This window comes from Amphiprion ocellaris, chromosome 17, assembly GCF_022539595.1.
Source record: "Amphiprion ocellaris isolate individual 3 ecotype Okinawa chromosome 17, ASM2253959v1, whole genome shotgun sequence".
Taxonomy (NCBI): domain Eukaryota; kingdom Metazoa; phylum Chordata; class Actinopteri; family Pomacentridae; genus Amphiprion; species Amphiprion ocellaris.
The window spans coordinates 297,499-320,634 of record NC_072782.1 but is presented as its reverse complement, the minus strand read 5'-3'; the positions used below and the strand labels follow the sequence as shown (position 1 = coordinate 320,634).

Sequence of the window (23,136 nt, the reverse complement as noted above, 5' to 3'; positions counted from 1 at the left end):
CAGAGAGGAGAACAGAAAGAGCTCACAGCTGCATTTATAATGCAGGAAAATGTTTGCAGGTCTGAGCCGAGGCTTTCTGAACCAGGTCAGGATTTCAAATATTCAGACGTTTCTGTCCTTTATTCTCAGGATCCATGAAACAATGAATGTGGAGAGGACTGTTCTGCATGTTCTAGTTAACGCCTGTAGTTTCATAGGTTTATTTAAAAAGAAACGACTCTACAAGTTCATAAGTTTGCTTTATTCACAGTTGATCCTGCAGTTAGAAATGATTCAGTCTCAGTAAGGCAACAAAACCTGATCTAATGTGATCTAAAGTCCCAACATGTGGTCCATGTGGGACGTCATGTATGTTGTCTGCAGGTCACGGCTCTGTCCTGAGTATTAACCTTTATTTTAGAGGTTCTAAAAACACAGTTTAAACCAACACTGACCCCTGGCTGCATCCTAAACACCTTCATGAATGTTAAAAGGACCAACAGGTTAGTAACACAGGAGGAAAACAATAAAACAGTGTTCAAAAATCATCATGTAAATACTGCTGTAAACTATAAATGAAAAAACAGAGAAAGAAAAATCACTGATTTCTAGTAAAACTGAAATCATAGTTTTATAATTTTGCAGACTGGAAGAGAATTCACTTAAACATTTCACAGATAAAAAACAAAGTACAAATCTCTGTTGCAGGAAATAAACGGTTCTTTGGATCTGCTGGTGGCGTTTATCTAACTTTAATTTTCATAAAAAATCTCAACAAGTAGTGCAAAAATTTGGAGAAATTAATGTGATAGCAGTTAATGGTTAGTGCAGGTTATTACTTAGAAAGTACAAACTAAAGCTGTGGTCAATTTTAAAACCTGAGGGTGATTTTTAGACCTAAAACCAGATTGTTTTGAAAAACTTTCCTTATGAAGGTTTGATTCAGAAATTTAAATCATCTGTGTAAATTCACCTGGAAGGATTTTTCAGAGCTGCTTGAGTTTTATCCATCCATCCATCCATTATCTATACACTGCTTAATCCTCACTAGGGTCATGGGGGGCTGGAGTCTATCCCAGCTGACTCAGGTGAAGGCAGGGGACACCCTAGACAGGTCACCAGTCTGTCACAGGGCTACATACAGAGACAAACAATCACTCTCACATTCACACCTACGGGCAATTTAGAATAATCAATTAACCTCAGCATGTTTTTGGACTGTGGGAGGAAGCCGGAGTACCCGGAGAAAACCCACGCATGCACAGGGAGAACATGCAAACTCCATGCAGAAAGATCCCGGGAAAGCCGGGACGCGAACCAGGGATCTTCTAGCTGCAAGGCGAAAGTGCTAACCACTACGCCACTGTGCAGCTGCTTGAGTTTTATATTAAAAAATAAATATATATTTTATACACACAAAATTATGACAAAACTGAATGGAATTATGAAGAAAAACTTCTGAATTTGTGGTCTATGGTGTTGGAAAATTAAAGTCAGACAGTAAAATGTACATAGATTTAGTAAAATAATTTGATTTTAATCTCTCTTTTTTTGCAGGTAAATTGTGTTTTTAGCAGCTGATTCTCTAACTTTGGACCAACTGCTGGTTTAAATGCCACAAACTGAGAGCAGCTGCAAAGAAAAGAACTAAAACTTTGGGAGAAACCTCTAAAAACTGTGGGACTGTGTAAACAATAATGACCAGCAGTAAACCAGGATCAGAAAGTTGTACTTAATAAGCAAAAACAAATAAAACCACTGGTGGTTCTTTCAGGTTTTATATTCTGCAGATTCAACACTTTCACAGCGACGTCAACATTCATCTGTTAGAAAACACCAGCAGGTTTTATACTGACTGGAGACCATCCAGGTAGCAAACTTTACCCTGATAAGTAGAAAATAAACTCAAAAACCCACTCCTTGTAGAGTTCCTGTCCCTGCCTACCTCCATTTAGAAGCTCTTATTCCCTACAGTGATTCTGTCCCTGCCTATCTCCCTTTAGGGGCTCATCGACCCCTCCGGCTCCTCGCTGATGGTCCGGTAGTGCTGCGGTTCGTTCTGAGCCAGAGCAGAGTCTTTTTGGATGAACAGGGCCGGTCGACTCTTCAGGGGTCTCAAAAAGCCTTTGGACGTCACCAGATCACCGTAGCCCTGGGCGTGGGAGAAGGCGTAGCCCGACCGACGGGTGCTGATACGCCGGGGAGGAGGACGGCGAGGAGGCGGGGCTGGCAGCGCCTCCTTCCTCACCTTATGTCTCACCTGGAGAGAAGGTTCACTCATTTAGGATTATAATTACACCACATATTACACCAATCCACACGCAGCAACCTCCTACAGGGAACAGAACCTGCAGAAGAGTCTCTGTGGGTGTTTGAGGTGTATTTCTGGGTGTTCATCTCGTGTATTTCTGGGTGTTTGTCTCGTATATTTCCGGGTGTTCGTCTCGTGTATTTCTGGGTGTTCATCTCGTGTATTTCTGGGTGTTTTTCTCATGTATTTCCAGGTGTTCGTCTCGTGTATTTCCGGTTGTTCGTCTCGTATATTTCCGGGTGTTCGTCTCGTGTATTTCTGGGTGTTCATCTCGTGTATTTCTGGGTGTTTTTCTCATGTATTTCCGGTTGTTCGTCTCGTATATTTCCGGGTGTTCGTCTTGTGTATTTCTGGGTGTTCATCTCGTGTATTTCTGGGTGTTTTTCTCATGTATTTCTGGGTGTTCGTCTCGTGTATTTCTGGGTGTTTATCTCGTGTATTTCCAGGTGTTCGTCTCGTGTATTTCTGGTTGTTCGTTTCGTATATTTCCGGGTGTTCGTCTCGTGTATTTCCAGGTGTTCATCTCGTGTATTTCTGGGTGTTTATCTCATGTATTTCCGGGTGTTCGTCTCGTATATTTCCGGGTGTTCGTCTCGTGTATTTCCAGGTGTTCATCTCGTGTATTTCTGGGTGTTTATCTCGCGTATTTCCGGGTGTTTATCTCGTGTATTTTCGGGTGTTCGTCTCATGTATTTCTGGGTGTTCATCTCGTGTATTTCCAGGTGTTTTAAGTGTCTCATTTACTCACCTTGTCGTTGATGGTGGGACGAAGCTGGATGAGAATGAAGCGGAACGCCACCACAGGTAGAATACAGAGCAGGGAAGCCAGGAATATGGTCAACCACATGTTAGGCTGGTTCAGAGAGTTTCTAGCTGTACCTGAAGTCCAAAAAAAGAAAAGAACATTGGATCAGAAGTCAGAGTTTAAAGTAAAAGTGTTTATTATTCGAGTCAAGCGTTTTTAATTATGCTCATCCAGTCTGTCCAGTGAAAGAGGCTGTTGTCAATGCTGAGGAATAACAATAAGACTTTATTAAAAAAAATAATAATAATAGAACATTCAAAAAGAGTCACAATGCCATAAATAATGAGGAAGAGCTGTTATTATAAAGTGCAGTTGTTTGTGTGTGCATAGACCTACATGTTATTTACAGCGTATTATTTCCACAATTGTGTCAGTCTGACTCCAGAAATTTAAACCTCCAGAAAATAATTAGGTTTTTGATGACTGCTAAGAAGCCCTTTCAATTAACCACCCCTACCCACTCCCCTCATATATCCAGAATGCCAGAAATCACAATAAAACCTCACTGACTGACCAAAAACTGGACAGAGATGTCTAGTTGGTGTTTTAATGGCTTTATATTATTTAAGAGTACATATTTTTGTTATTTATAACATTTGGAATGAAAAAATAGTTCTCTTATCAGGAATATTAACATGTAATATGTTCTGGAAAAACAAACACAATATCAAAAATGATAAAACTGCATGTTATAGTGACCTCAACATCATTCAGAACAACCCAAACTAAACTCTGTAAAATGTTGATATTTCTTCTATGTTTTATAGCTAAAAGCCTCAAAGAACTGCAATGAACACCACGTGAACAGGACATTAAACATTTCATCACATTAACTTTATATTTGCCCAGCTGAACCCATTAAATTAGGAAAAGTCATTAAATATGAAAAAAGTCAATCATTTGAGACGTTGAACACTGAATGGAGTCAAACTGACCATAAAGATAACAGGAGGATTAAAAACAGATCATGAAGCTGAGGATAGTAGATTGTTGGTAAATCTCTCCTACTTTGTGTTAATGTTTTAACTGCTGTATAAATCCGATCTCTTCTAAAGGACTGGAAGCTTTGAACTTTGAAATGTCCACAGACTCCAGAGGATGAATTCTGTCTGAATTCATGAACAGTGTCTATAAATGGTTGAATCTACTCACCAACAAAGGGGAAGGCTGAGGTGAAGATGAAGAACATGCCGTTGCTGTACATGGTGAACGTCACGGCGAAGTAGGCGGCTAGACTTCCCCACACGAAGAACTGGTTCACAGCCGTCCAGTAGTGGGTGTCCAGACACAGCTAAAACATAGAGTTAGAGGGATTCATCCATTTATTCATCTCACAGTTCAGTAGATCTAGCTGTATGTGCTACGTCTTCTAGATGGTCCAGAAACCATCATCATGAGGAGATCTTCTTCTCACCTGGATGCTCACCACCACCAGCAGGCAGGTCTGAGCCAGCAGAGCAAAGGATTGATAGTCGGCGATGTCCTTCCCGTCGTCTCTGACCGTGTCATGGATGGCGGCCCAGGGGATGAAGAAGAGGATGAGGGAGCTGTAGCAGCTGTGCATCATGCAGCGAACGAAGATCTTCTTATTGAAGTACAGGTTGAGTTGTCCTGGAGAGTAGAGCTGAGGGTGGCGGGAGCTCCAGCGGTCGTTTACATCCTGGACACAGTTATAGGATGTTAGAACATTAAAACATGGAAGGATCTACTCTGTGAATGATGTCTGATGTTAGTCCAGACCTGGTCAAAGAGGCTGAGGCCGAGGACAGGTAGAGCCGTATAAACCAGGTTATAGCAGGTGATGAACCACTCGTCGTACACAGTCTGTTAATAAGAGTTAAAAACTGTTGAAAACAGTCTGTTAATAAGAGTTAACAACAGTCTGTTAATAAGAGTTAACAACATTCTGTTAATAAGAGTTAACAACATTCCATTAATAGATCTAAAAAAAAACGTTATCTGCTATAAAAACCTACCTTATATAGTTTAGATATTAGTTATAGAGCATTTTAAACCACTCTAGGTTAATATTAGACAAATATTAAACAACTTAAAGACTTTCAGTTGGGTTCCTTTGGTGTGTTTTATACAGTTCTGATGTCATTTGGTTCATTTGATAAAAATACAGGCTTATTTTTACACCATGTATTGTATATGCACAACTTTATACTTAAAGTAAGTAGATATGTGCAATTATTACAATTACTTACACTAATAGATAAAAATTTCCCTACATTTGTAAAGATGATGTATATCATGGCTCTACTGACTCCTAGAACTCTTAATTTTTATGACAGAATCACTGAAACTCAAGAAAACAACTACACATGTTGGTTCGTTCATATATGAAATACGATAAGATCTGCTGGGTCTAAACTATCCATACAGAAACATGATGTGTTGGTGATGTAGAAAGCCTCCAATGTGAAAGATGGAGATCGACTACAGCTGATGACTCTTCTGATGCATCTGATCATGAGACTCAAACCCATCAGCTGAAGAAACCAACACAGTTATTTGGACTGCAGCAGTTTAGTGAAGCAGAAACCTGCCAGAAGCTGGTGGACCCAAAGGTGGATGATTGAGGTGAAAGAACACTGAACCATATGTTAGCATATATTAGCATATATTAGCTCTATGTATATTTTTGACCCAGCAGCAGATTCTGTCATTATTCCAAAGACCTATAACTAATCTACAATTGTTCATTGATGCATGTGTCTGACCATCAGATAATAGAGAATTAAGAGTTACAGGAGCTATTGATGTGCATGATGTAAACCTTTATTCTTGGTTGTTTGGTCCTTGCTAGAGTGCTTATTATTCACACTGCATGTAAACCATAAAAACGTAAACATCATATCAGATTGTCTGAATACGTCTCTCACCTGTGCAGAGAAACCGCAGAAGAAGGCGTACCAGAAATGCACAAAGGTGAAGGTGAAGTTCTTGTAAAAAAAGTACTGCAGGAACTTGCACATGCGCAGGTAGGACCAGCGACCGTGGACCAGCAGGAGGCGCTGCAGGTACCGGAACTGGGCGAAGGAGAAGTCGCTGGAGAGAACCGCCTGCATGCCCTCCTGACCGCTGATCCCGACTCCGATGTGAGCAGCTGAAGGAACAGATTAGCAGGGTTAGTACCAGTAGATCCTGGTCCTACTGACGGTACAGATCCAGAGTTTTACCTTTGATCATGCTGACGTCGTTGGCTCCGTCCCCGATTGCCAGAGTCACGGCCTGCTTGTACTTCTTGACCAGCTGCACCACCTGGGCCTTCTGCAGAGGAGTGACCCTGCAGCAGATCACCGTCTGACACATGCAGGCCGTCCTCAGGAGCTCCAGCTGCATGTTCTTCTCCAGAGCAAAGGCCTGAAGGTGGAAGGAACCAGGAATTATCAAGAAGCCACCCCACAAACAAGTCTGAAAATACATCCATACTCTCAAGGACATTCAGAGACCTACATAGTGGTGGAATTTCACTATTTACCCCTTGTGTCATCCTGCGGGTCAAATAACCGGGTTTAAAGTTTGATAATGTGGGGGAAAAAAATATTTTCACAAAGAAACTTCTGATGTCCACATTTTCAACATTTCTGGGAAATCTTTGAACATTTTTTGGTAGAAAAAAAAGATGTTAAAAATGTTTCTTAAGAACATTCACAAAAAAATCCCAAATCCAGTGAAATTCACTGGATTTTGGTTGATTTTTATGTGAATGTTCTTAAAGAAAATAGAAGTTTTACTGATATATATGGAATCACTTTAGATATTTTTAGGATTTTTTTGGAAGATTTTTACTCTTTTTTTAAAAAATATTTGTAACGACCTACAAAATATAATTAAAAGACACGTGTTTTACAATGTGTATAACTACTGAGAACTACGTTGCCCATGATTCTTTTATCGTATAATGTTCTGTTTACTCAGCCCATGTACTTCCAAGGTGTTTGAATGATATATTGTAAGCCAATAGGGTTTTCAGTAAAGCTGCACTCTTAGCCAATCAGAAGTCTCTTTGTTGGTGAGTGCGGATAAAATCAGGAAGAAAAACATGAGACATGAGAGCGACGTTGGAGAAAGAGAGAGGTGAAGAGCACAGCAGACGACGAGCAGAGAAAATCCAGTTTAATGTCGAGGTGATTAAAGTTGTAGACCTGCATACTTTAAGTATTGGCACAACTATTATTTAGCAGTTTCTGTCTTGTGAAACCTGCAGTTTAGCGACTCACTCTACCGTAGTTCAAAGTGAAGTGCAGCCAGGCTAGCCGCGGTTATTGTTCTTTTAAGTAGCTTGAAAAAGTCTAGCCGTGGACTCAAACAGTTAGTTATAAACACCAGCCGCCACTTTCACTGAGGAGGACCAGGAGGACTTCGCTGGAGGACCGTGATGCTAATTAGCCTGTTGCTACTGCAGTGGTGACGGACCCCGCCGCTGAACTTGGATGGACAAACGGACACGCTGCTGCATCTCTGCTGCTGCAGCTGCATCATCTGCAGCAACTCTTCAGACCTGCTCTGCATCCTGCATCTTGGATACGTGAGTAAGAGGAGCATTTGATTTTATTTGTGCACCACCTAAAGGGCCCCACCGATAAATAAAAACCCAAGCGCTTGGTAACATTGGGAACATGCACGCGCGCACGCACACACACACACACACACACACACACACACACACACACACACACACACCAAACTGAACATTGAAAAGTGTCTAAACTGTCTGACTGTACACACATTCAGTGAAGGTGCATTTTGTTGCAGGTATAATTCATTCTGTTTATGGAGTTGGGGTTGACATTAGACAAAACTCAGGATTGTATTTCACTGAAGTATTTTTCTGGTTCAGAAAAAAGGGCAATGCATTTATTTTGAAAGGTAAACCTGCTGAAGGGCAGAGCATTGTATTTTCTTATTTTATTTCATTTTACTTACAAGGTAAATTTTGGTTTCATAAAGGGTACTTATTTTTAAATTATTAGTCGCCCGGATTCTTTTTTGTTTAACTCTAAGAAAATATTAAATGTATTATTGTTGTATATATTATTTGGTTGTCCTGCATAATTTCATATTATTGGAGTTTATTAACATCTTAGACATTTATTACTTGTTTCTGGGGAAACACACGTGTAGCTCATAGGTTTTGAGTTAAGTAGTTCCACAGTGGAGGCATCGTGCTGTTCTTATTCTTTGTAGATTTTGCCTATGACAATAACATCTAATTAAACAAGGGGATTTAGCCAATTCACCATCAACTGCTAAGGACTCAGGATCCTGTTTGTTAAGGCTAAAATAGTAACCTAGCCTAATAATATACTTCCAGCACCAGGAAGGGGTTACATATTTACAAGAATTTTCTTGCCAAATTTGGAGGATTTAAAAAATAAATAAATAAATAAAACGTTTAAGGGAAACTTTTAAGGAATTATTGGAATTTTCTTCCTGAAAGTTTTCAAATTTTCAGAAATTTGGGGAATTTTTTTGCTAATTTTTTGGGACTTTTTTCAGACAAGGAAACAATATTTTTTGGTGCCCATAAATGAGGATACCTGGAGGTAAACTGGTAACCTTATTAACCCCAACCAGGTAAAATGGTAAACTTAAAGAACAAGACTCCTGACAGAACTTCTTCCTCTGAGTTTAGGACACTGACTCACACTGAGGACAGTTTTATTTTGTTGACTCAGGCTAAACGGTAAAGTTCCTGAAAAGGCTTCGTACCAAACTGTGTCCGTTAATGATCAGGCCGTAGTCTCCGTCCACCTTCTCATCCTGAACACTCTGAGTCTTCTGCAGCCAGAAGAGTCCAGCTCGAGATCTGATCACCGTCGGCTCCTCTGCTGCCTCCGGACACATTTTCCTTCTAGCATTACTGTAGACAGGAGGACAGGAGTTTTATTCACATCATGAAAGGCTCAGTATTTAGCTCTGAACCAGATTTTATCCACAAACAGTAAAACATTCTATCATTGAGTCATTCCCTGTCCAAAGGTAATTAACATACAGCCAGCAGGGCTTATGTATTAACAGTTTATTGAGTTTAATTATAAACCTTTATCTGTCTTTAGTTTCTGTAAACAGAGACGCCCTTTGCTGACATTCAACAGGAGAAAAAGGAGCCGGTAAATAGAAAAACTACTTTCTGACAAACTGCATTTGAACTCTTCATCATGTTGGTTTTCTTTAAAAAGTAAAGAGCTAAGCCGGTAAATGTGAGTGTGCCAACTGATTTCACCAGTAACAACTAAATTAAAAGAATTTTGAAGGTCAGGGGTCCAAACCCAGTAAATCTCCCACAGCTACTGTGACCAAAGTTAAGGTTTCTCCACATGAAGTGACTCTCTATCCAGGGCTTGGTTGTGTTTTTAGAAAGTCAAACGTAAAGATTAAACTTTGAGTTTGTTCTGATCCAACTTCCAGTAGGAACCGAGTGCTGTGCAGCAGTTTGGGTTAAAGAATAGAGAAATAATCGATTGATTGGGAGCTAAACGCTGTAGCTTTACATGCTAATGTGGAACAGTTCTTCCATGTCTTCAGTTCCACCATCAGCTGGATGCAGTACATAGCATTAGCCTCAGACTTCTAGGATTATGGATGCAGCACGTAGCATTAGCCTCATACTTCTAGCATTATGGATGCAGCACATAGCATTAGCCTCAGACTTCTAGCATTATGGATGCAGCACATAGCATTAGCCTCAGACTTCTAGGATTATGGATGCAGCACGTAGCATTAGCCTCAGACTTCGAGGATTATGGATGCAGCACGTAGCATTAGCCTCAGACTTCTAGGATTATGGATGCAGCACGTAGCATTAGCCTCATACTTTTAGCATTATGGATGCAGCACATAGCATTAGCCTCAGACTTCTTGCATTATGGATGCAGCACATAGCATTAGCCTCAGACTTCTAGGATTATGGATGCAGCACGTAGCATTAGCCTCAGACTTCTAGGATTATGGATGCAGCACGTAGCATTAGCCTCAGACTTCTAGGATTATGGATGCAGCACGTAGCATTAGCCTCAGACTTCTAGGATTATGGATGCAGCACGTAGCATTAGCCTCATACTTCTAGCATTATGGATGCAGCACATAGCATTAGCCTCAGACTTCTTGCATTATGGATGCAGCACATAGCATTAGCCTCAGACTTCTAGGATTATGGATGCAGCACGTAGCATTAGCCTCAGACTTCTAGGATTATGGATGCAGCACGTAGCATTAGCCTCATACTTCTAGCATTATGGATGCAGCACGTAGCATTAGCCTCAGACTTCTAGCATTATGGATGCAGCACATAGCATTAGCCTCAGACTTCTTGCATTATGGATGCAGCACATAGCATTAGCCTCAGACTTCTAGGATTATGGATGCAGCACGTAGCATTAGCCTCATACTTCTAGGATTATGGATGCAGCACGTAGCATTAGCCTCAGACTTCTAGCATTATGGATGCAGCACGTAGCATTAGCCTCAGACTTCTAGCATTATGGATGCAGCACATAGCATTAGCCTCAGACTTCTAGCAGTATGGATGCAGCACGTAGCATTAGTCTCAGAGTTCTAGGATTATGGATGCAGCACGTAGCATTAGCCTCCGACTTCTAGCATTATGGATGCAGCACATAGCATTAGCCTCAGACTTGTAGCATTATGGATGCAGCACGTAGCATTAGCCTCAGACTTCTAGCATTATGGATGCAGCACGTAGCATTAGCCTCAGACTTCTAGCGTTATGGATGCAGCACGTAGCATTAGCCTCAGACTTCTACCATTATGGATGCAGCACGTAGCATTAGCCTCAGACATCTAGCATTATGGATGCAGCACATAGCATTAGCCTCACTTCTAGCATTATGGATGCAGCACGTAGCATTAGCCTCATACTTCTAGCATTATGGATGCAGCACATGGCATTAGCCTCATACTTCTAGCATTATGGATGCAGCGCATAGCATTAGCCTCAGACTTCTAGGATTATGGATGCAGCACATAGCATTAGCCTCAGACTTCTAGCATTATGGATGCAGCACATAGCATTAGCCTCAGACTTCTAGGATTATGGATGCAGCACGTAGCATTAGCCTCATACTTCTAGCATTATGGATGCAGCACGTAGCATTAGCCTCATACTTCTAGGATTATGGATGCAGCACATAGCATTAGCCTCAGACTTCTAGGATTATGGATGCAGCACATAGCATTAGCCTCAGACTTGTAGCATTATGGATGCAGCACGTAGCATTAGCCTCAGACTTCTAGCATTATGGATGCAGCACGTAGCATTAGCCTCAGACTTCTAGCGTTATGGATGCAGCACGTAGCATTAGCCTCAGACTTCTACCATTATGGATGCAGCACGTAGCATTAGCCTCAGACATCTAGCATTATGGATGCAGCACATAGCATTAGCCTCACTTCTAGCATTATGGATGCAGCACGTAGCATTAGCCTCATACTTCTAGCATTATGGATGCAGCACATGGCATTAGCCTCATACTTCTAGCATTATGGATGCAGCACATAGCATTAGCCTCAGACTTCTAGGATTATGGATGCAGCACATAGCATTAGCCTCAGACTTCTAGGATTATGGATGCAGCACGTAGCATTAGCCTCATACTTCTAGCATTATGGATGCAGCACGTAGCATTAGCCTAATACTTCTAGCATTATGGATGCAGCACGTAGCATTAGCCTCAGACTTGTAGCATTATGGATGCAGCACATAGCATTAGCCTCAGACTTCTAGGATTATGGATGCAGCATGTAGCATTAACCTCAGACTTCTAGCATTATTGATGCAGCACGTAGCATTAGCCTCAGACTTCTAGCATTATGGATGCAGCACATAGCATTAGCCTCACTTCTAGTATTATGGATGCAGCACGTAGCATTAGCCTCAGACTTGTAGCATTATGGATGCAGCACATAGCATTAGCCTCATACTTCTAGCATTATGGATGCAGCACATAGCATTAGCCTCATACTTCTAGGATTATGGATGCAGCATGTAGCATTAGCCTCAGACTTCTAGGATTATTGATGCAGCACGTAGCATTAGCCTCACACTTGTAGCATTATGGATGCAGCACATAGCATTAGCCTCATACTTCCATACTTCTAGCATTATGGATGCAGCACGTAGCATTAGCCTCAGACTTGTAGCATTATGGATGCAGCACATAGCGTTAGCCTCAGACTTCTAGCATTTTATCATACTGCAGAAATCTGGTTTATATTTAAGATGTTTTTATGGGATTCTTGTTTTTATGCAGATTAACTTGGATGTTTTTTACTTTAGCACTAGCTTACGGTAGCTAGTGTCAGCTGATAAAATCTGTGTTTACTAACAGGAAGTCTTTGTTAAATCATCTGCTGGCATTGTGTAATAAAAATACAAAACTTTAAAAAGCATCAAATGTCTGTCAGATTCTGGTCTGTATATTATCAGTCATCCTTTTCCAGTTAAAGAGCTCCTATTATGTGCAGGTTGTATTTCTGTGTTCTACTAGGGGACGTTTAACTGCTTTAATGTTCAACAGGATCACAGAATCACTGCAGCACCTCCTTCCACTGTTAGTCTGAAACTCTTCATTTAACCTTCTGTCTCTTTAGAGCTTCCTGTTATAAAGCTCAGTGGGCTCTGATTGGTCAGCTGGCTCTGATTGGTTAGCTGATGTATGTTATGTCCTGTAGGATAAGGAGTCTATCAGAGGCAGCTTTAGTGATGAAGTAATGGAGGAAAGCAGCTCATTATAAACTGTGTTACGTGATGACATCACTGTGGTAACAACAGAAAACCCTGGAATCAGTTCAGGTATTTCAGGCAGGTGAGGAGCAGTTTCCTGTCAGGGACAATAACTCTCTTTGGTTTGAACATTACAGACCTTTAATGTGCACAAAAACAGCTACATAACACTGAAGAAAAGGCAGTGTGGGATCTTTAAATGTGTCAGTGTTACTGAATGAATTCACATGTTTAATCCTCGTGTCGTCCTGCGGGTCAAATTGATCCGGTTTAAAGTTTGAAAATGTGGGGAGAAAAATATGTATTTTCACAGTGAAACTTCTGATGTCCACATTTTTTGGGGAAATTTTTGAAAATTTTTTTTGGTGGAAAAAAATGTTTCTTAAGAACATGCACAAAAAAAATCAACCAAAATCCAGCAAATTTCACAGGTTTTTGGTTGATTTTTTTTTTGGTGAATATTCTTAGGAAATATCAGAAGTTTTACTGATATATATGGAATCACTTTAGATATGTTTAGGATTTTTTTGGAAGATTTTTTTTTCATTTTTTGAAAATATTTACAAGAATTTTCTTGCCAAATTTAGGGGATTTTTAAAAATCAAACTTTTAAGGGAAACCTTTAAGGAATTATTGGAAATTTCTTCCTGAAGGTTTTGCAAATTTTCAGAAATTTGGGGAGTTTTTTGGCTGAATTTTTGGATTTTTTTTCAGACAAGGAAACAATATTTTTTCTTTCCCGTAAATGAGGAAACCAGGAGGGTTAAATATCCTCTGATCAGCAGAACAGGTTCTTCAGACTTACTGTAGCTCCTCTCGGACTCCTTCAGCTGTATTTGCTGCTACAATGAAGATGTCCTTCATCTCTTCTCTCAGCATGTTGCAGGAATATCCGATGTTCTCCGCCGTCTCTGTTTCAGATCAACAGCAGTCACAGTTATTGTGGTGAAACTAATTATTGAATTAATCTGCTGAACATGCCAAACACTGGAGAACTCCGATGATTTGATTGTTCACAAATGAAAGTTTTATTGTCTCCCTCCCCCACTGAGATGAATAAATAGTAGAACAAACCTTGTTTATCTCCCGTCAACACCCAGATCTTAATGTCAGCTTTAGCCAGCTGTTCGATGGTCTGAGGAACTCCATCCTGCAGTTTGTCCTCCACAGCCGTCGCTCCCAGCAGCTGGAGGTCACAGAAAAAACATGATTTTGCTTTATTTCTAAATGTCCTGATGATAAAACACTCTGGTTTCTCCGCCACGCTGCAGCAGGTAAACCAACCATCATGTCTTTCTCTATCTCTTCATAAACTTCATCCAGTCTCTCCTCTCGATCTTCAATGGAGGTGACGGCCTCATGGTGGCGCTGTCTCCACTCCCCCAGGTAGCTCTCATCTAAGTCTTTGTAGGCCAGAACCAGCGTCCGGAGACCGTCACCTGCATACTCCTGGTTTGGTCAAATAATTTAGAGCTGTTAGAAATGCAGAGAAGTTTTTATGTTGGAGTACAGATTGAAGAACCGGCTTCACTGACATTGAGATGTTTGGTGGTGACTTCCATCAGTTTGCTACAGGAGGGATGCAGTCGTTCATAGATGATGGTGTCTGCTCCTTTACAGAACAGAGTTATCCTTCCATCCGGGCTGCGAACTGGAAACCACAGTTAAAGAGAAAGCTCACCAACGCAAGTCTCCGATGAAGATTCTTACATGAGAAATATTACATTTCTCTCCAGTAAATCCTCAGATAAACAGCTAAAGGGACTGACATCTTCTCACTACTTTGTCTCACCGATTACCGACATCCTTTTCCGCACATTATTGAAGTCCAGAACAGCCACCAGCTCATAGACCACCTTCCTGCCGTTCTCCATGATGGTGATGGTTTCTGGTGTACGAGAGCGAAACACGAAGCCGAAGTTTCTGGCTGCCGTCACCAGAGCACCTTCATCAGGAGACTGAGCCTGGTAGACAAGTTCTCCTGAGGACAGAAACCAGGAGGAAAGGACGGAAGTTATGGTAGATTTTAAAAAAGTCCACAAGAGGAAGCATCAAGTGGACGACTTCAGACTCAAAACTCAACTTATCAGGTTTCCTATCAAAGGAATCAGGACATGGTAAGAGCTGAGAGACGTCCGTTAGAGAGACGTCCGTTAGAGAGATGTTCGTTAGAAGGACGTCTGTCAGAAGGACGTCCGTCAGAGGACACTCACCCTCTGTCTTCTCCTCTGGCATGACAGTGTGGCACAGAGCCAGCAGACGGAAGAAGGTCTGAGCCTCCGGGTTTCCGTCCTTCACCGTCTCCAGCAGACTGTGGTCGTGGAAGACGAACTTTGGATCAGCCAGCTGGTTCCAGGAGAAGTCCACCTTGTCTGTCTTCTGCAAAGAAAACAAGAAACAAAAACTGTGGATGAATATATATTTTAAATCTCCTGAATCATGTGTCGGTGTTGTCCTCTCACCTCCGTTATCTCCAGCCTCTGTCCAGCAGAGTTAAACAGCTCCCCTGGAAGAAACACAAACTCAGAAATCAACCATCAATTACTGATAACAACTATTGAACTCTAGAAGTCTTCTATAAGTTAAATGGCTCAAATCAACCATCTTCTGGTGTAAATTAAATTCTATTAGTCTTCTAGAGGAGGAGCAGCTCACCGTAGGCCTTCCCTTTGATGGAGCACCTGTTGAAGGTCATGATGTTCTGCGTCAGGGTGCCCGTCTTGTCACTGAAGATGTATTTAATCTGACCCAGCTCCTCGTTCAGCGTGGTGGTTCTGGCCTGGGCTGGAGTGTCGCTTTTAGGGTAATACATCTTTCTGTCCCAGTCTATGTAGAAGCTGTTCCCCAGACGGATGATTTCCACACTGAGGACAGACAGGAGGACGTAGGAACATAAAGCAGGACACCTAGTAGCTTCAGATGGTAAATGGTCTGTATTTATATAGCACTTTACCGGAAACGATACCCAAAGCGCTTTACATTATACATCACATTCACCCATTCCCACACTGATGGCGGAAGCTGCCATGCAAGGCACTAACTACGACCCATCAGGAGCAGTTAGGGGTTTGGTGTCTTGCTCAGGGACACCTGGACATGAGCTCTCCAGGCGAGGATCGAACCGGCAACCCTCCAGTTACAAGACAGCCACTCTACCCACTGAGCCATGCCGCACCAGATGTAGGAACAAAAAGCAGAACACCCAGTAGTTCATGGTCCATCCTGCTGGAGGTACCTGACGTAGAGGGAGATGGGCACCACCGTGTTGAGCACGATTACGTAGGACCAGAAGGTGAGGAAGGAGGAGAGGCTGGCGTCGATGCCGTTCTCTCGAGGAAGAAACGCTGTGAACACGGATCCCTCCTTCACCTCCCAGATGGCATTCCCAATGGCCAGGATGGTGCACATGGTGGCCAGGAAACCGAAGATCTGAAGAAGGAGGAAACGCACGGCTTCATAAGTCAGCTAGAAACATCTGAAGAAGAAGGAAGAAACGCACAGCTTCAGAAGTCCGCTAGAAACATCTGCATCAGAAAAGACCATGTGTTTATGAAGGTTACATGTTGGTGTGATTCAAATGGCTCAAAGGATGTATTTACAAAAACATACGATGTCCTTTTATTTATTTCACCTGAATTAAACACATGCATGAAAACTGATCAGAAACCTCCACATGTTTATATATTTATAGTTTATTTCATTTATTTGTTGTTGAGACACAAACTTTACTTGTGATTTCCAGAGTTTTGAACGTTCTGCTGAAGTCACCATGAAATGAATTAATTACAACATATTCAACAGTCAGAAAATATTTTTGTTTTTCTGTTGCTGAAATGTACGTGTAGTTTTTGTGGAGCTAAGTGATAAACTCACACACAGCACCAGGACGTTCATCAGGTGGTCGATGCTCGTCCGTTTGAACACCGTCTTCCCACTGTTCTGCATCAGTTTAGTGTCGGGACCTGGAGAGGGTTGGATTCAGGTTCAGATAAAGTTTCAGCATTTATAGACTCTGTTAAAATGGCAAGTTCTATCTTTAAAGTTACTCTAAATATGTGATTAGTTGTATAGAAGAGGTGAAATATTCACATCTTCTACTCAAGTACAAGTACCAAGACAGCAGTAAAAATACTTCACTAGAGTTTAAGTCTGACTTAAATAAAAGCAGCCCGAAGGTTGGAGAACACTGGTTTCATCTTTAACTGTTATTTTTAAAAAGCTTCTTAATTCATTCATTGACAAATAAATATGTCTTATAGATAGTTTGATATTTCCACCTGAATCATTCTGGAGTGGAGGAAGAAAGGACATAAAACTGGATGTCGATATGCGAGAGGCTGAAATATTTGCTTTTTCTAGTGAATCTTCTGCTATAAAACTGACATCGCTGCACTAAAACTCCTCCTCCTGTATCAGAAGGGAAACTAAAGGCTTCAACAGATCCCAGAGTTACCAATAAAATGCTGATTGATTATTGATCATTCATTAGACGGCAGAATAAATGACTGTGCTATCACACCTGCTCATGTTAATTATTAATCAGTGTTGGTCAGTAATCTCCCTCCAGTAAAGGTCTCTATGTGCATCTCCAGCGCCCTCTGCAGGCTCCAGCAGACATTACAACCTACATGTTTCATCTCATTATTATTCTATTATAACCAGAATAAACAGCCAGAGCCACTCTATCAGCTCTACCTGCATAAGGTAGGGTTAGATCAGCGCTACATTAACAGGTAGGTTAGATCAGTTCTATCTGCATTAACAGACAGGTTAGATCAGCTCTAAATTGACAGGGTTAGATCAGCTCTACCTGCGTCAGGTAGGTTAGATCAGATTTACCCGCATCAGGCAGGTTAGATCAGCGCTGCATTAACAGGTAGGATAGATCAGTTTACCTGCATCAGGTAAGTTAGATCAGCTTTACCTCCAAAGACGACGAGGCCGAAGCACCACTCGGTGTTCCTGAGGGTACATCCTCTGAGCAGCACCTTGTCGTTGTCCAGAGAGGATACCTGCTGGTCCAAGGTCAGCGTTCCTTTGAATTTATCCAGACGGTTGTTGGGAGGTTCACAGCGAACTTCACCTGAGGACAGGTAGACAGAATAATCCTCGGGTTCACATCAGGAATGGGATGTTTTCAGTGGTGTAGTGTCTGAAACAGCTCAGATATTTTAGAGATTTTCCTCGTCTTGTTAAATTCTAGATAATATCTAATAAAATTACAGAAAAACATTACATGTTAACCATTGAATGAAGAGGCCAAAAACTTTATTGTTAATTTGTTCTTTTTGACATTTTGTTTATGCCAAATATACTTACATGTGTATATTTGTTTTATTTTTTTGTTTTAAAGGTTTTTCACCTTCCTCCTTCTTCACTGCTGAAATTAAAATAAAGAAGAGATACGAGTGAAATCCTGTCGCAAGTCCAGTCCTTCCTTTTCAAGCGTGGGAAGCCATAGCGTTGAAAAGACACTTGACAATATTGTTATTATATATTAGATATATTAGAGGAAAACTAATTCTTATTGTGGAGGAGAAAAATGACTGAAGAAGAATAATTTTAAAAGCTATAGAAGAAAATAATTTAAGGTATAAAGGATAATTGCAATCAGTTGATGACAGAATGATAAATGAGTCTTACATTAATGTGTTTCTTTCATGAATTTAAGCATTCATTTTTACTTTTATCTTTCATTTATTCATATTTCTATTCTCTGTTTACAGTTATTAGCTTTAAATCCATCCATTAATATTACATTAATAATAACAGGACAAAGTAAACTGCAATTAAAATAAGTGAATACCACATTAAATATGCTGTTATTTTATGTATTTGGAAATGTTTGGCTAATGTTCTAAATATGTTGTTGGTTCTTTATCTTTTATAATTAATGTGTGTGTTTCTGACAAAAAAATCCCCGAAACACAACTTATTTCCCTCAGTGGAATATGGTAAAGGAGCTGGAATAAACTTCTAAACATCTTAAATACTTAAAATTCTCACCTTTAACAGCAGCAGGAACTTCTAAACATCTTAAATATTGTTTCTGACCTTTGAAACCCACCAGAACTTCTAAACTATTTAAATATTGTTTCAGTTCTAAACATCTTAAATATTGTTCGTCACCTTTAAAACCGAGCAGAACTTCTAAACATCTTAAACGTTGTTTCAGTTCTAAACATCTGAAATGTTGTTTCTGACCTTTAAAAGTGGCCAACTTGTCGATGGAGTCTCCCATCTCTCCCGTCACCGTCAGCGCCTGCTTCACCTTCAGGTTGGTTTCTCTGTTGGACACCAGGAGGACATGAGGAGGGCGAAGAGACACCAAGACAGTGGAGACATCAGCCACGTGCACACACACACACACACACTCACTGACCCGTCCAGCTCGGCTGTCTCCACGTAGACCAGGTTGAGAGGTTCACTGCTGGACAGCAGCAGGAGGTCGGCCTGGAGAAGAACAATCAGAATAATGATCTAATAAACTGAGAAATCTGTCTGAAATCTCTGGTATTTCTAAGTAGAATCCTTCTCACTGTCACAAACTGGTTGTTCTCCAGTTTGATGATGTCTCCGACCTGAACGTTCATCCATTTCTCATTCCTCAGTCTGTCAGAAGCACAAAGAAGTCAGAAACCTGCACATTTCACCCAAACATCAGCTTTATATTAAAAATGAATTAAATTGAATGAATTAAACTCACTGTCCATCCACGAGGACGTCCACCCGCCGGTTATTCACCTGTTTATCAGTCCTGTGTCTGTTCTGCTCAGTTATTAGAGAGAAAACATCAAGTTTAGAGGTTCTGTTGTTATATGACAGTTTATGAATATAAGAGTTTATCAGTGTTGTTTTCTATCTTTCAGCTCACTATGTCATCGTTGGCGTCTTTGACTGCTGTTATCCCCAGAACCAGGATCAGAGGGACGGCAGTGGTGAACCAAGACAGAGACGAGACCTGAGGGATCAGCTGGAGACGCACAAATACACAACTAGTTTAGTAAAACACAACTCCTTTCATAAACCCGCTGAAGACACAAACACACAAGTAGTTCAGTAAATCAGCTGCAACAACACACAAATACACAACCAGTTTAGTAAACCAGGACAGAGAGGAGACCTGGGGGATCAGTTGAAGATACACAAACACACAACTAGTTTAATAAAACAGTTGAAGACACAAACACACCAGGAGTTTAATTAATGCGTCTGTTTCATTATTTCAAAGACCAAAGATGACATTTGGGAAGATATTATGATCAGTATTCTGGTGAAAGCTGTCAGTATAAAAAGGAAAAAATGATTTTCAATCCAAAATACATTTTAGAAAAAGCTGCAGCATCCAGAGACTGAAGCAGTAAATGAACCCACTATAACCACGACAATCATAACTGAAAAGTGTCTACCTGAAGGCAGAACAGGAAGAGGAAGTAGGCGTTGGCGAGTCTCCTGAACTGTTCAAAGAGGTTCAGAGGCAGGAATGTGAAAATGTTGTATTTGGAGGTCTTGATGGCGTTATTCTGGAGAGAGAGAGTTCTAGTTAATTATAAAGGACTACATCAGCTAAAGGTTATTACATGTGGTTGTTCTGGAGGAGAGAAATGATGATTACTTAGTTTAATAAAGGACTATCAGCTAAAAAATGAGGCGTTATGGTTGTTCTGGAGGAGAGAACAGAGAAATGATGATTATTTAGGTTTATAAAGGACTATCAGCTAGAGGTCATTATTTGCGGTTGTTCTGGAGTAGAGAGATGATAATTACTTAGTTTTATAAAGGACTCTATCAGCTAAAGATGATTAGTTGTGTTTTAAAGCTGCTCACAGCGTATCTGTAGGACAGGTTGAATGGTCTGTCGTTGGCTCTCAGGTGTCGCTCCTCCTCTGAGAACAAATAAGAAATGTCAGTTTTTCTGTAAAATCACCACTGCTGTTAGTTTAGACACGATGAAAGAATCAGAGAAAAGTTCTCACCTTTCTTTTTCTCTTTACCAAACAACTGGCGGAAGTATGGCACGACTGATCCCATCTTTAGCTCTGTGTCTCCATATTTCACACCTGAGGAGGTGAATTAGTAGTAAGACCGAGTTAGAGAGGCTTTCTTTAGCTGGTATAGAATAAAATGGGAAAGGAATTTATAATAATACAGAGTTAGAGAGGCTTTCCTCAGCTGGTATAGAATAAAGCAGCAGCTGGAAGGAAAACTGGCAAAAGGAAGGAACCAGTTAATTTATGGAAGGTAATGTTTGTGATTAAGTGTAAAAATCTATTTTAATACAGAAAAGATGTAAAACCCTAACTTGAGGAAATACAGCTGAAAAGGGGAGATTTACATGAAAAAGGGTAAAACAAACCAAAAAATGTATTTCTCAGCCTCAACAAAGCTCCAAAACAACACATATTTAATGGTTTAAATATATTTGCTAAAGCTATAGAATATTATTTGGATTCATAATTAAACTAAATACACATTTAACACACATCTAACAGCTCAGTAAAGGTGTGGTGAAGAAACCTCCTATCATGATATGGGTCTTTAATGATCAGTAAAATAAAAGCCAAATAAAGTGGTTTCTTCTTGTACATATCAGAGTTCTATTCAGCAGCGTTTACAGAAACCTCCAGACTTTATCTGCTCTCTGAAGCTGTAAAAGCCTTCAGCCACTCCCTTCTCAACCCTTTGAACCAGAGTAAAACCTACGACAGATAAACAGATATAATACAGATAATAATATGTCTTCCTCATCAATCTATCATTTATCTGCTGCCTTTACTGAATATTAGACTTTAAAATTACTCTGTTGTGTTTTTTCCGCATCTTTGTGGAGAAAAGTTTCCAGGAAACCGGAAATATCCTCACCAAAATCCATGATAAAACTAAAAACAGACCATCTGGACTCCACCTGGACTCATCTGGATTTATAGTTTAGGATAAAAACACTCCAGGGTTTCATGTTTCACATTTTAAAATCTAAAATCAGTCAGAGTGAAGGATCAGAGGCCTGGAAGTCTTCTCCAACCCTAACCCCAATTCCCAAAGGTCCAGAGAGACGAGCTTTAGGAAGTTTAATCCACAGAATATTCTTCTATATCTGAAGTCAGTAGAGAAACTGAACCACGTACCGCAACAGGAATCTGGCGTCTGGGTCCTGACCTCACATAGACTCTGGGTTCAGGAGAAAAAAGAGAAAACGCTACAGTCTGAGCTGCTTCCGCCTCAGATAAAGGATAAACGTAGTCCAGGTCCTGGTCTGGACTATCCTGGATCTAGTCCTGGACAGGGAAATGGGTCTGGACCTCCAGCTAGAGGACAGACAGGTGGACAGGTGGAGGTTGTAGTGGAGACAGACTGGAGGTTTCAGGTTCAGAGCTGGAATCTAATAGCAGCTTAAAACAAACACAGCAGCGATCTTTGGACCTGGAGGGTAGTAAAACAGCAGCAAAGGTGAGCTACTGCAGCCAATGAGAGACCAGGATCAGAGCGGTCAGGTATGAAACACACCCTGAGAGGGAGCATGCTCAGATGGAGGAGGTACACGTGGACAAAATTGTTGGTCCCCATCGGTTAATGAAAGAAAAACCCACAATGGTCACAGAAATAATTTGAATCTGACAAAAGTAATAATAAATAAAAATTCTATGAAAATTAACCAATGAAAATCAGACATTGCTTTTGAACCGTGGTTCAACAGAATTATTTTAAAAAATAAACTCATGGAACAGGCCTGGACAAAAATGATGGTACCCTAGAAAAGACTGAAAATAATGTGACCATAGGGACATGTTCAATCAAGGTGTGTCCTCTAATTAGCATCACAGGTGTCTACAAACTAGTAATCAGTCAGTCGGCCTATTTATAGGGTTACAGTAGTCACTGTGCTGTTTGGTGACATGGTGTGTACCAGACTAAACATGGACCAGAGGAAGCCAAGGAGAGAGTTGTCTCAGGAGATTAGAAAGAAAATTATAGACCAGCATGTTAAAGGTAAAGGCTAGAAGACCATCTCCAAGCAGCTTGATGTTCCTGTGACTACAGCTGCACATATTATTCAGACATTTAAGATCCATGGGACTGTAGCCAACCTCCCTGGATGTGGCCTCAGGAGGAAAACTGATGACAAATGGAAGAGACGGATAATAGGAATGGTAAGAACAGAGCCCAGAACAACCTCTAAAGACATTAAAGGTGAACTCCAAGGTCAAGGTACATCAGTGTCAGATCACACCATCCATCGTTGTTTGAACCAAAGTGGACTTCATGGGAGACGACCAAGGAGGACACCAT

General features: G+C 40.8%; 1 protein-coding gene across 1 annotated transcript; it reads right to left on the bottom strand.

The window, feature by feature from the left end:
• Positions 1–220: 220 nt before the first annotated feature.
• LOC111581608 (probable phospholipid-transporting ATPase IM) lies at positions 221–22,114 on the bottom strand. Its single transcript, XM_023289847.3, has 28 exons — positions 21,975–22,114; positions 20,826–20,909; positions 20,677–20,735; positions 20,259–20,372; positions 19,724–19,822; positions 19,556–19,617; positions 19,389–19,461; positions 19,232–19,302; positions 19,054–19,136; positions 17,774–17,932; positions 16,723–16,811; positions 16,085–16,278; positions 15,505–15,713; positions 15,312–15,355; positions 15,063–15,228; positions 14,642–14,830; positions 14,385–14,500; positions 14,134–14,298; positions 13,924–14,035; positions 13,655–13,760; positions 8,817–8,967; positions 6,281–6,464; positions 5,984–6,207; positions 4,836–4,919; positions 4,510–4,755; positions 4,248–4,386; positions 3,039–3,169; positions 221–2,239 (listed from the first exon to the last, which is right to left on the bottom strand). The coding sequence occupies exons 2-28, from the start codon at positions 20,878–20,880 to the stop codon at positions 1,979–1,981; spliced, it is 3,585 nt and encodes a 1,194-aa protein (XP_023145615.1). The 5' UTR covers positions 20,881–20,909; positions 21,975–22,114; the 3' UTR covers positions 221–1,978.
• Between the last annotated feature and the right edge of the window lie 1,022 nt (positions 22,115–23,136).